Source organism: Camelina sativa, chromosome 8 (assembly GCF_000633955.1).
Source record: "Camelina sativa cultivar DH55 chromosome 8, Cs, whole genome shotgun sequence".
Classification (NCBI taxonomy): domain Eukaryota; kingdom Viridiplantae; phylum Streptophyta; class Magnoliopsida; order Brassicales; family Brassicaceae; genus Camelina; species Camelina sativa.
Genome location: NC_025692.1, coordinates 14117645 through 14132221, shown reverse-complemented (window position 1 = coordinate 14132221; position 14577 = coordinate 14117645). Strand labels below are relative to the sequence as shown.

Below are 14577 nucleotides of genomic sequence, written 5' to 3'. Positions count from 1 at the left end.
CCTCTATGTGGTTGTTGCTCTTGTAAAAACCACACCACTTCTTGTCATGATAGATATGGCGTTTGGTGTTGAAACGTTTGAAACCGGATTCTCTTCCTTTTGAGAGAACATAGAATGCTCCCTCACTTGTGCTTTCTTCTCTTGCAGTAACTCTCGCTTCTTGTGATTTTAAGATACCAAGAAGTTCTGACATTGTTAGTGCATCCAAATCATGAATTTGCTCTAGGTCACTAACAATGCTATCAAACTTGGCTGGGAGAGAGATGAGTATCTTATGTATGAGTTTAGAGTTTGATTTCTTTTCACCATCATGAGTTAATTGATTTTCCCAAACAATTAACTTATCGGTGAATGTCTTGATGTCGTCGTTGTCATACATCTTTAGGTTTACATACTCTCTATGCAGTAATTGGAGTTTAACCAATCAGACTTGTGGAAAGCCTTGGTATTCATCCTTCAACGCATCCCAAACCTCTTTCGATGATGATGCTGCTGTGATTCGTGAGAAGATTTGATCGGTTACGGCAGTTTGCAAAATTTGCAAAGCCATTGTATCATTTGCCTCTGCTTCTTCTCTGAGCGTCTTTGCTCTTGCAGTTTCAGGAGTTTATCCCTCTTGCACCGGTCTAGCCGGCACGCCTTCGTCAACCACAGACCATAGTTTTCTGGTCCTAAGAATGGTCGCCATCTTGATGCTCCAGAAGTCGTACTTCTCCCCATAGAATATAAGGATCACTTGATGTGAGGAGTCTTGCATCGTCTCTGCTTTTTTCTGATGATTATATGATCTCTCTTGTTGTCTCTTTTAGTGTTTTCTCTATTGTCCTCTCAATCGTAAAGCTCTGATACCATGTTGATGTTGATGTGTTTTAGTGTTTACGATGATGAAAAAAAATGATTATGAAAGTAATACTTTTATTGATCTGAAATTTGAATGTATTACTCGATTGTTTTGTGTTACAAAGACTTGATGTATACTTATATGAACCGAACCATTGTGTTGTGTGATAACTGATCATACACGACTCTTTGATCTAAGACACAACTGTAAAACAAAATAGCTTGTGTCCCTTAATCAAACAACTAACTTATATAAATGTGTTGTGTTATGTAAATGTATTATGATGCGAGATTTGATTATGCTTCAACAAATTTTTCATTTAATTGTCAAAATAGTATTTCAATAATGATGAGGTAATAAATCATATTTTAGTTCTGAATATCTATTATTAAATCTAATGCTAATCTTAGTATTTATAAACTAAGAACTTTTATTTGGGTCTATAAAGAAATAATACTAATCATTGTTTAATCTTAATTGTTTGTATATTGTATGATGCTAGATTAAGACCCGTGCTAGAGCACGGGTTGAAATTCATTTTATTTATATTTTATTTTTTATATAAAATATAATTTATGTGATTGTTTTTAAAAGTTTTTTTGGATAAAACATTATGCAATAAAATTATATGCTAAATATAATGGCTTGAAAAAAAACATCTATTTTGTAAGTTTTATATTGTTAATGATTTTAGATAAGTACCCGTGCTATAACGCTGGACAAATTTTATTTTATACAAAATTTAATATATTTTATATTTTAAAATAAAATTTTAATATGTTGTATTAGATTATATATGTGAAATTATTTCAACAATGTATATTCTACATCATGACTTGAATGTCATTATAAGACATAATTTTGTAAATTTGGTTTTTAAAAAGCGATTTATTATATTATGAGTAATTTAATATATTGTTATATTTTTGTTTTAATATACTTGGTTTCTTGAAATTCTTTCATATTATAGTGACATATTATTGACATTGCCATAACAAATCAATTTAGAGTGTTTCTAGTTTCTAACTTTTATATCAAGTTTCAATATATTAAAAATATTTGAAAATAAATTATTTAAAGTTTATTATATTATATAAAATTATAAAATTCAACAAAAAAAAATATGAATTTGAATTTAAATATTTAAATTTTGACCCGTTACTCAGTAAAAATTTTAATTCAATAGATATTATTTTTAAAGAATAATATTACTAAATCTTGAATATGTTATAGATTGAAAAATTTATATTTATTTTTAAAAACTCAACTTATGGTATATCCAGAAATAAAACTATTTTTTAATTATAATAAATAATATGATAATTTATTTGTTTCACAAAATAGACTCATGTATAAAAATGAAAGGTGAAGTATAATGATAATTAACAAATTAATACGTTAAGTTAGATATCAAAAGATTTTATTTGACGAATAATTTAAAAAAGAAAATTAATATGATAAGTTAGATGATATGATTCTTTAGAATATTCTCTTTAAGATTTTCGGTATAACCTATTTGTAACTAATTAATCTATCATTAATATATAACTTATTTGTAACCCATTTATTAAAATTATATAATCTACAAAACAATATTGTGTACTTCTATTTTATTATAAATAGGATATATGTTTCAAACAACTATTTTTAAAAAACCTTAATTAAAATTTATTTAGTTTTTTAATTATTAAATTAGTTAGTGTGCTAAATAATTTTAGTTCAAGGTGAGAGATACTGATCATTAAATACTTTGGTGGCGGCAAACTTACGTTAAGTCTTGTTTTTATTGGAAAGACGATACTTTGGTGGCGGCAAACTTACGTTAAGTCTTGTTTTTATTGGAAAGACGATACTTTGGTGGCGGCAAACTTACGTTAAGTCTTGTTTTTATTGGAAAGACGATCCTTTGTATTCATGAATCAAATCCTACATACATCATGATACATGTCCCTTTTTGGATGAAGGAATAGATTAATATAATATCGACTAAAACTTTGGTTAAAACAAAGAATTAATCAAAAGTGTGGCTTCAAAGTTTTTTTTCTTTTGTCTCCGTAGGAGTGTCTCTTCGGTACCTAATTCAAACGTTCTTTTTTAGAGAATACCAAATTGTACTCCACATTAATCTATATATACATTTTTTAAATACATTTTGGATTCTATCCTTTTATTTGTATTTATTTACAAAGTTAATCCCTAAACAAATTTTTAAAAATAGCATTACTTCAGATTTTGTTTCCTAAATATTTTACATTTAATTCCAACAAAAAAAGACAGCAAAATCTATATAAAAACAAAAACTATGATATATTTAACCACATCTTCTATTATGTTTTGAAAATATTATATCTCTTAATCATTTGCAAACAAAGAAAACAACAATTTGATTCACATTTTGTTTTCTAAAATCTGTGAGCTTTGATTCTTAATGTAAGAAGAATTTCGATTCAAATTTATTTAAATATTATAATTAATATATATAAACCTAATAAAATTTTAAAATATAACGAATATGTAAAATTAAAAAAGTTTAAAATACTATATAATATGGTTATATAGTAAATGAGTTATAAAAAAAAACATGTTAGAATTAATAAAATATCATTATTTTTGTGCTAACACGGGTTAAATCTTCATTTTATTATTTGTAAACACTATTAATATTAAAATACTTGACATATAAAATTAAATTGATTTAACTAAGATTGTGTAAAACAATTAAATCATTAAGAAAAATGTCACTTAATTATAGCGTATAAATGACTTATTATGTATTTAAATCTCTTATTTTTGTTATAATACTTAAAAATCAAAATAGAATCTCAAACACTAAACAAAACAAACTATATATAACAAACAAATGGTCATGAAATATATTACGGGTTAAAAAATTAATATAAACATTTAGCCGCACAAATGGTCGTGAAATTTAGTTATTTCTCTATTTGCAAAACATCCAATATTTAAATAACAAATACAATATAAAATATAAATAATAATAAAAATTATATGCATGCGGTGTACCGCGGGTTAAAATCTAGTAATACTAGAATTTGAATTATACCAATTATACCAAATATTCAAAGAAAAATAGATATGTGGAGTAGGTAAATGATCTAAAAATATGAGTAATTAGGCAAAAGATTTTTAAAATTTATTAGATGAGCTTTTTGCACAAAAAAAAAAAAAAGATGAGCTTATATTACCAAATTTTTTGCCCTTCTTTGAGTTAAAGAGGCATGAACATTTTTAGTATTTTATATCCTTATTTTAATCAACTATTTATACATTTCTGTCTTCAATAATTGGTTTTTCTCATAAATATTTCTTCTGAAGAAATATTCTCCTCTAGTTTTGAAAAAAGCCAGTAAGGAAAGTGTCTTGACTGTCAAGTGGTTACAGTACCACCTCTATGACCGATGTCATCGAAATTCGACTACACTAAGTTGTGTTACCCCCGCGTAATTAAGATTGACTATAGATTGGGCTTTGTTAATTCTATGATGACAAAAAAAAAGTCATTAAAAACAAAAAAAGCCTAATCAAACACACATATTTCTAAATCTCAATTATAGTTTACAAAAACACTTTTTGTATTGCTAGTACTGTTAATAAGTAAATAGTCTAGTGTGATATATACATGTATTAAATACTGTGTGAAATAGATTTTTAACTAAGAATAAGAAGTATAAATTTAATTTAATCTTTATCATTTTATTTTTTACTATTTATTTAATTTTTAATTAATTAAGTTATGATTAACATAAACTCTAATAGTTTTTCTTAATTTTTTTATCTCTAAGATTTTTTTTGGGGCAAAGGTTTTTTTATCTTAATTCTTCAAAATTTCTATATTTAAGCATTTTTCTTTATTTCATTTAGTTTTCTTGTATCCATATTTTTAGGTGCTCATGAGTTGAAACATTTTGTTAGAGTGGACAAGAATCATATTATCCTCAACGATTGTAAACACCTAGACAATATCTTACATTTAGAAATCAACAGAAAAATCAGGGAGACATTATCGATTTAAAAGGATAAAGACAAGACTAAGAGAATAGTAGTAATGATATGTGTACAAATCATTAAGGATTAAATTACAAAACGGAAAAACAATCAGCAAAAAAAACCAAAAAGCGCCATATTAGGAGGCAAATGTCTAAATGAACGGTGTGGCAAAAGACTTGGTCTTTTCTTTACTTCTCGTCCACTCATTAGAATTTTAACCACAGTAAAAAACAGCAAAACAAAAATCCATATCCTGAAAATCTATATTTCTATTTTTATTGTTCTTCTTCCTTACGTTTTGTCCTTTTTGCGGATATTGTTCAGAAATTACGATATTGGTTTTAGATTATTATCTTTTTTTTTTCTCGTTTCACGTGTGATCATTAACTTCCATAATCTTCCCAGTTAATATCGCACGCGGAATATCAAAGATTCGAATTGTGTACATTGTACCAAACATCACTGAAGATTAAAGTGCAAGTATTTTTGGAAGAAGAACAAGAACAAGGCCAAGAAATTTTGGTAAAGACAGCTTTTGCAATATTTTGTTGTTTTTGTCTACAAATCCAAAACAAGTCTTTTGAATTAATCTGATTTGATCCCATTCCTTATTTTCTAACACCTCTAATTGATCTGACAATCTACAAATTTCCTCAACGTCACCTTTTCTGTTTTATATTCTCTTAAGAACAAAAGAGAATAAAAGACATTAAAAAAAAAAAGAACAAATTTGACCATTTGGTGTTGTTCCTCTCAATTTATTCTTCTGGATTTTTGTATATTCTTCAAACTCTTCTTTAAAAAAAAAAAAAAAGAAAGAAAAAACGTGTTGAGCTGTTACCACTTTTTATTTATTTTTTTTAAATTTCTCTCTTTGTCTCTTCTCTTTTAAATTTTTCTTCAGAGTTTCTCATTTTTCTCACTGCAACCAACATTAATCTCGGGAACAGAGTTATTTATTTTTTTTCTCTCTTCTTCTCCTTACATCTTCTCTGCCCTTTCGTTATTATTACAGTAACACGCGTCTCCTTCAATCTTCGTTGCTGGCAATGAGATCCAATTTATAGCTCTCTTTTTTTAAGTGTCTCTTAAGAATCCAAAAAATGGCACCAAAGTTTGAATGGTGGGCTAAAGGAAACAACAACCGTAAAGGTACACCAGTGGTCGTCAAAATGGAGAACCCTAACAACTGGTCAATGGTGGAACTTGAATCACCTTCCGATGAAGATTTCCTAGTAAGAAGCCGTGAGAAATCAAGAAACAAGAACGCGAGACAGCTCACTTGGGTACTCCTTCTCAAAGCTCACCGTGCCGCAGGTTGTCTCACTTCACTCGGCTCAGCATTAATCGCTCTAGGCACAGCCGTACGTCGCCGTATCGCAGCCGGCCGTACAGATTCCGAGGTCTCGTCACAGAAGCAAAACCCTGCGAAAAAATCGAAACTTTTCTACTCTTGCTTGAAAGTGTTTCTATGGCTTTCGTTAATCCTTCTGTGTTTCGAGATCGCTGCCTATTTCAAAGGTTGGCACTTTGGAACTTCGAAGCTTCAGCTTCAGTTTATCTTCACTACACCTTTTGGTGTGAAAGGCTTCTTTGATTGGGCTTACACGAGATGGGTTTTGCTTCGTGTTGAGTATCTTGCTCCTCCGCTTCAGTTTCTTGCTAATGCCTGCATCGTTCTCTTCCTTATTCAGAGTCTTGATAGACTCATTCTTTGTCTTGGCTGTTTCTGGATCCGTTTCAAGAAGATTAAACCGGTTCTTAAACCGGATGCTATCTCTGATCTTGAATCTGGTGATAATGGTTGTTTTCTCCCTATGGTTCTTGTTCAGATCCCTATGTGTAACGAGAAAGAGGTAATTAAATCAGTACTAACTTGGTTTTTGTTTCCTCTGTAGATTTTTTTTTTAACCAAGTTTTGTTTTTTACAGGTTTATCAGCAATCAATTGCGGCTGTGTGTAATCTAGACTGGCCAAAAACGAAGATTTTGATTCAGATTTTGGATGATTCCGATGATCCAACAACGCAGAGTTTGATCAAAGAAGAGGTTCATAAATGGCAGGAGCGAGGTGCACGCATTGTGTACCGTCACCGTGTTAACAGAGAAGGTTACAAAGCTGGTAATCTCAAGTCTGCTATGAACTGTAGTTATGTCAAAGACTACGAATTCGTTGCCATTTTCGACGCTGATTTTCAACCTCTACCTGATTTCCTCAAAAAGACAATTCCTCATTTCAAGGTAAAGTTCTAAAATTTGGGAGGTGAAATTTTGATTAAAAAAAAAAAAAAAGAGGTTATGTACTAAAAAGAACGTGTGTTTTGATTTTATAACAGGACAATGAGGAACTAGGATTGGTTCAGGCAAGATGGTCGTTTGTGAATAAAGAAGAGAACTTGTTGACAAGATTACAGAACATTAACTTGGCTTTCCACTTTGAGGTTGAACAGCAAGTGAACAGTGTGTTTTTGAATTTCTTTGGATTCAATGGCACTGCTGGTGTGTGGAGGATCAAGGCTTTGGAAGACTCTGGTGGTTGGCTCGAGAGAACCACTGTTGAGGATATGGACATTGCTGTTCGTGCTCACCTTCATGGATGGAAATTCATTTTCCTAAACGATGTTGAGGTATTGTAGCCAACTACCAAGAACTATGTTAGTTGTTGTTACTAAACTGTTTGTTTGATTCTTGGCTGATGTCATAAAACTGTGTGTCTCTTTCTCAGTGCCAATGTGAATTACCTGAATCCTATGAAGCTTACAGAAAACAGCAACACAGATGGCATTCAGGACCTATGCAACTATTTCGTCTTTGTTTGCCCGCTGTCATTAAATCAAAGGTATCCCGAACGGACTTGTTTCTATATCATATGTTGTAATACTTGTGTGGTTTCTGATACCTTATGTGTGTGTGTGTGTGTGTTGCAGATAAGCATAGGCAAGAAGTTCAATTTGATATTTCTTTTCTTCCTCCTGAGGAAGCTAATCTTGCCCTTCTACTCATTCACCCTCTTTTGTATACTCCTGCCAATGACTATGTTTGTGCCCGAGGCTGAGCTTCCCGCTTGGGTTGTTTGCTACATACCTGCCACAATGTCGTTCCTCAACATCCTTCCCGCTCCAAAATCATTTCCATTTATCGTCCCGTACCTTCTCTTTGAGAACACAATGTCTGTCACCAAGTTCAACGCAATGGTTTCGGGTCTTTTTCAGCTAGGAAGTGCATATGAATGGGTTGTTACAAAAAAATCAGGACGATCATCTGAAGGAGATCTAGCTGCTTTGGTTGAAAAAGATGGAAAGAAAACGAAACATCAGAGAGGTGTGTCTGCTCCCGAAACAGAAGCTGAGAAAAATGCTGAAAAGACAAAGAAGAAGAAGAAGAAGAAGAAGCACAATAGGATATATATGAAAGAGCTATCACTAGCGTTCCTGTTACTGACGGCAGCAACTCGGAGTCTTTTATCGGCGCAAGGAATCCATTTTTACTTCCTATTGTTTCAAGGAATATCTTTCTTACTGGTGGGTCTAGATCTAATTGGAGAACAAGTTGAATGACACTCGAAGAGACTGAAGTAGTGCTTGTAGAGAGAACGTTGTAGAAGACAGGACATGGAGAAGAAAAAGACTTAAGGAAAGGGTCTGGACCCAAAAGAATACAATACATCATTGAACATAGATCGGTTTCACAAAGGAAGGACATGCATTGGATTAACTCTGTTGGTAATATGTAAGGTTTTAACTTTTCTCTCTTTTGGGTTTGGCCACAGTTGTTTATTCTTTCGTTTAATGGGGACAATTCTTTTGTAAGAAAGTCTTGTTCAATTGAGAAGGCACATTATTTTAGCTCTAAAAGAGACTCATGTTACCTTAATATAACTCGGGAAAATCAAAGACTAAACATTTACAATGTACATACAACTTCCCTTGCTTCTGTCAAGTGTGGAGAGAAAGGCCATGTATATTTTATATAGTGAAGAACTCACACAACAAAGTTCAATAGTTTTGGGGACACTATGGTGTAATGGAACCAAATACAAGAAAAGAAACTTATGGTTTTAGTTTGGTGTGATATTTGCAAGTTGATGTTCTGCATTTTACATAATGCCAATATTGGGAAGACGAATGTGTGAATTGATGTGTCTATCTAGCCCCGCAAGGCATATTATACAGTGTCAATAAGTGTGACGGAAACCATTGAAAGAAATGTTTTGGTTATTGTAGTAGATGGTGCATTTGTTTGATGTTAAGGAAGTACGTTACATCCCATATAATCAGGTCTTCCATGTGCACATGTCATTAATCAGTAATAGCTTAAAAGCTCAACAACATTTGTATCAAGTTATTCTTATGCCATTGATGTTCTAATCAATACAATAAAAACTGGATGTGTTTCTCTCCAGTTTTGACACCTTAGCTTTTTAGTTAAAACGGTTAGTCAATCAAATTATAAGGATTAATACAACTCAATATTTTTGTCCAATAATAATCGTTCTCTATTCCACATCATTCATTCTGCTTTCTGTTACGTGCACAGCCCAATTACAATGGTGTCCAAGAAAAACAGTAAAAAAAAAACCCAAATTAACCTGTGTATAGCAACTGAAGAAGGTGACGAGCAACACACACTCAACACCAGAGGAAAGAAAGAGGACATCGAAACCCTAATCGGAGGTCATCCAAAAAAAAAGAAAAATAGTCTCAAACCAATTTTGAAGCAAGTGAAGGCTATGAGTCTCTCATACTTGATGTTATGTTTCAGATTTGACTGCCAAATTGAAACTTAATATTCCACTCTTTTCTGTGTAGAAATTTCCAGTCTTTCCTTTGTTGTAAAACTCAAAGGAAGATTTAGATCAGAGGAAGCTCCCAACAAATCCAACGAGTCAACGGCGATCCAAGTTAGCCCCATAGTCCATCAACGAAGTGTGTGTTCAGACTCATTAGACGAGATCTAATCCTTGTCGCCATCAAAAAACTCTGAACCGTTGTTGTTATGAAATCTGGTGCTGGTGGGATCGTGGCGGGATCGAATCAAGGATATAGTAGTAGTAGTTCGAGTGAGTCAGTTGTGGAGAAGATTGCGTTTAAGATAAAATTGAAGTCTTTTGATGATTAGGCTAAAGGAGTTGAGAAGTTTTACAGATTTGGATTTAAAAGAAGCTAGAACATTGGTGCAAAAGACTCTTGAGATTTGAAAGCTAGATTCTGCGGTATAGTGCGTTTTTTTTTAGAAGAACAAAACTATAAAAACATGTTTTACCACAATTACCCTATGAATTATGATTTTAAGAAGTACAAAACAAAAGAAAATTATAGAAAAAACATATAAAAACAAACCGCGGCGTAGGCCGCGTACTAAACTAGTTAACAATAAATGTTGTAAGAGCTGCATGTAATAATCCACCTCTTGTCTCAATCGTAATACCATGTACTTTTAGCCTTTTATCCAATTCATTATTTATTATCTAGAAATTACTTAATTACTTTCAGTTTCAAAAATTCTTTCCAATTAAGCAAATCTAATTAGTCCATTTAACTTTGCTTTAAAATCGTAAATTCACATTCACTCTATTGTGATTAGAGTAAATTCGAGTTTAAATTGTTGATCTGAAGTCAATTTTGAATCCGACTTCACTCACACTCAGACTTTTGATCATGGAAACATGCACTTGGATCAAGCTCATTTAGAAGATGCTCGAGACCTTCCATTTAGACCGTCCCCAGTGTTATACCTGTGAGTTCAACCTTGATTTCATTGATCTAATTGTTTGTATGAACTCTCAGACTTCATAGGATAACACAAGTGATATGATCATGAGACCATGCAAGAAGACTCTTGAGTATTGTTCAACACGAATGAAGTCGAAGATCAATTCTTCCAACTAAACGACTATTTGGGATACATTCTTACCTTATTTAGAGTATATCTCGAAGTGGAATCAGTCCAATCAGTGTTCGTATGAAGGAGTTATTTATTTTACAAATCAGGTGAACTCATGGCTACGCGATTTGGACCTACGAGCATTCAACGGAGCATTCCGACCATGTCAGAAGGATTCAAGCTATGAACTAAATTGTTCTGGAATCTTGATCCATTCCGGAACCATGGAGATTTGGAATCATATTAATATCAGTTCATATGTGAAAGATATAGATATTTCAAGTCAGTGGATCTATCCTAGTCCCACTTTCACGTCTGAGCCAAAAATCGAGATGCACAGATCAACTCAGAAATAATTTCGACACGAAACCAATTGGAGGATGTTAATGGATCTCTTATGTTTCCAACAAGATCATAAACACAAGATTTGGCCAACAAACCACAAAGTTACGCTTTATTTGCCAAAAGAGGTCAATCTAGTTCTTCAACTGAAGAGGTTTAGATCCAATTGGTTTAAGTGCTTCCAGAATTATGTTTGGCAGCCAAGAGTTGTTTCTACTAAGCACAAGGTGAAGAAATCATACAGCCCATCTTGTTTCTCATCAGCAAGTTGGACCAAGGAGTCAAAGGGAAAGAAGTTCAATGATGCACTTAATGGGTCAATTCAAGAGCTTATGGCCAAAAAAAGCATTGGAAATTCTATTGGGGATGTTGTCTATCAAGTTCAGTCCACTTTGAGCCTAATACAAGCCCAAGAAAGCCCAAAATAATCACTTTATTTTGTGGTCAAAGAAGAGTGACGAAAATAAGAGATACATGCATCAAGAGTCACTTTGCAGGAAGGAAACATGCACCAAGAGTTGGGTCTTCATTCAACTATCTATCTTTATTGTCTTTTAGTTTCAAGGATAATCAATACTTGACTTTGTGACCAAGTTTTCTATTCCTATATAAGCACATGTAATCTCATTTGAGAAAATTAAGCAATCAAGAAATATTTTATCTTTTATTTGAGAGTGGTAAACTCCTTTGTTCCTTTGGAACTTGTTCTTTATCCTTGGTGGATTACATCAAAGAGTTCTCCTTAGTGGGTTATATCAAAGAGTTTTCGGTATATCAAGTGATTCCGCCGCACTTGATGTTGCCATTCATTAGCTGAAGATTGAAGAGTCGTTACAAGAGAGTCTAGGGCACAACGATTTTCGGGATTCGTCTCACGCCTTGTCATCTGTCTCCGCGAAGCTTCTATCTAAAGTTTCACCGCCTTGCTTTGTTTGGATTGTTTTAAGAGAGTTTGGAGCATAAGGATTTTCGAGTTTATCTCACGCCTTATCATCCAGCTTTGCGAGCCATCAAAATTTTAGAATTATCAGCCTACCTACCTTAGAGCGTCGATTCCTTGGAAGAATCACATCAAATGGTATGAGAGCCTCAAGAATCATATCAACAAGACTTCCAAAAATATAGAAAAGTCAGCTCAAATTCTATAGGGAGTGTTCACACCAAGAAAACCCCACATGAACCAAGACTTTTTTAACCACGTTCAAACTAGGCCAAGCCGTACTAACAGTGCCTTAAGTTTTGGTTACTGGTTTTGTCGATTTCGTTAAGTATTGTGCACGTCCCTTTATTTAAGAATCGATTGAACCATGTCTTTCTATTGTGTGGAATACCCCCACGACAGCCAGGCCCAGCCTCATTTGTCTTGGTCTCACCACACCCGAGCCAGATTCCACCTCTACCTTCAATTCACCCATTCCCAAGTCTCTTCGAGCCTGAAATCATTGATAATAACCCTTACTATATTTTGGAAGCTTGATATTTTATAAATACTTATATATTACAAAATGAATCACAATATTTGTATTATATAATGTTTAGGTAATAACCAAAATTTTCAAGTCTAACTGACTAACTTCAATAAAATTCCCTAGATCACTTTTCATACTGATTAATTTCCTAATCAAATTTTACAACATTGTTTCAAATAAAATTATTCCGTGTATGACACGGAATAAAGCTTTGTGTTTATATTGTTTCTATAGAATATACATTATCTCACTTTTATTATGATTAATTTCCTAATCAAATTTTACAACTTCATTTAAAATAAATCAATCCGTGCTTGACACGGAATAAAACCTAATTTCTATATTTTTTTTATCTTAACCTTAAAACAAATATGCTGCTCATGTAAATCATCATCTTATACAGAACAAAAATAATGAGGAGTAGGAATTTCAAAAAAATAACAACAACCTGTTTTTAATAAATTAAGGCAGTGAATGGAAGCACATAATTTGCGGTTTTCAAAAAAAAAAAATCAAAACCGCACAGGTGTAGCCAATTAGAAGAAAAAGGGTTAATGTGCATTTTAAAAAAAAAAAAAACAAAAAGCGGATTGTTGAGAAGATAATAACTTGGACCGCGTTTCAAAAAATTAATGGACAATAACCAGCGGATTTCTAGACCGCAGTCAATAAATGTTTCCTTTAATACATTTTTTAATATTAAAATGTACTATATTTGAGATATCTATCTATGCTACAAACCTAAAAATTATAATCTCTCTCTTCTCTCTCTCACGAACCCACGATTCCCCTTCTAGGTAATGTTCTTTTCTTTTTCTAATGTTCTTTCTTTTTTAATCACTCTCACATTTTTTATTTTATTTAGATATTTTTTTATCAAAAACTAAACTCCTCTCTCTGAGATTTGACTCTACTCCATTAAGATAATGTTTTTTTTAATCACTCTCATATAATTTTTTTATTATTATTGACAAAAATATTCTCATTTTTTATAAAAACAATTTTATATAGGTTTTGTTTAATATTTTTTTTAAAATGAATTAATGAAAAAACACTTTTAAATGATTTGTTAAATTTTAAGTTTATAAAAACTGATTTAAAGTGCAGTTTCCATGTCAATAAATAGAGTTGTAGTATGTGTTTTAAGTTGAAAATTAATAAAAATAATAATCTTATTGTTCAGTAAATAATACTATTGTATATGTTATTTAAATATCATAGTGGTTATTAAAACACCCATGTATTAATTATATTGTTATTTTTTAAAAATTTGTAATCCAGTTTACTTATTTTTTAAAAAATTTTACATGTTAGTTTATTTATATAGCAATTGAACATTTTCATTATGTTTCATATCATCTTTAATTTTTATTCCTAACTAATATATATATACATATGTATATGTATATATGAAAATATATATTAGTTTGGAAGTAAAACTATATATTTAAAAGAATTCTTATTAACAATAAAATTATTAATACTTTATTAAATGTATAATAACCAGTGACTTTCATTAAATGTAGATATGTCTTCTAATCGTCGAAGAAACACAAATCCTTCTAGACAAACAAGTTCAAATCAACCAACCGAAAATTTAACTACTCCTACGGAAACAACAATACGGGTAAATTTTCGTTAGCTTTTCTTTAAAAACTTAAAATAATAGTTATATTTTATATAATATGTGACATTGTATTTTCAAAATTTGTAGAACAAAGACAAGTATAAATGGTCGTACATTCAGGAAAAAACATTAATTCAATTGTTCGACGAAGCAATTGCGATGAATAATTATACTCTTAAGAATCCTACTGCTATCGGTAGAGAGTATATGGTAGAAAAATTTAACCAAGAATTCAACATGAATATAACTTATGGATTCTTCAAAAACAAACTTGATGAACTCAAAAAAAGTTACAAGAGGTAGAAGGTTCTTACGCATAAAACCGGAATCACGGTTGATCATGATACATCCATGATATATGCATCTGACTCATGGTGGAAGGATCAAGAGTTTGTAAGTATAAATAAT

The 14577-nt window shown here is 31.6% G+C and overlaps 1 protein-coding gene across 1 annotated transcript; it reads left to right on the top strand.

The window, feature by feature from the left end:
- LOC104707148 (probable xyloglucan glycosyltransferase 12) lies at positions 5724-8693 on the top strand. The gene is made up of 5 exons (XM_010423429.2): positions 5724-6705; positions 6781-7089; positions 7185-7475; positions 7574-7687; positions 7776-8693. Exons 1-5 carry the CDS (start codon positions 5953-5955, stop codon positions 8403-8405), a joined length of 2097 nt encoding a protein of 698 aa, XP_010421731.1. The 5' UTR covers positions 5724-5952; the 3' UTR covers positions 8406-8693.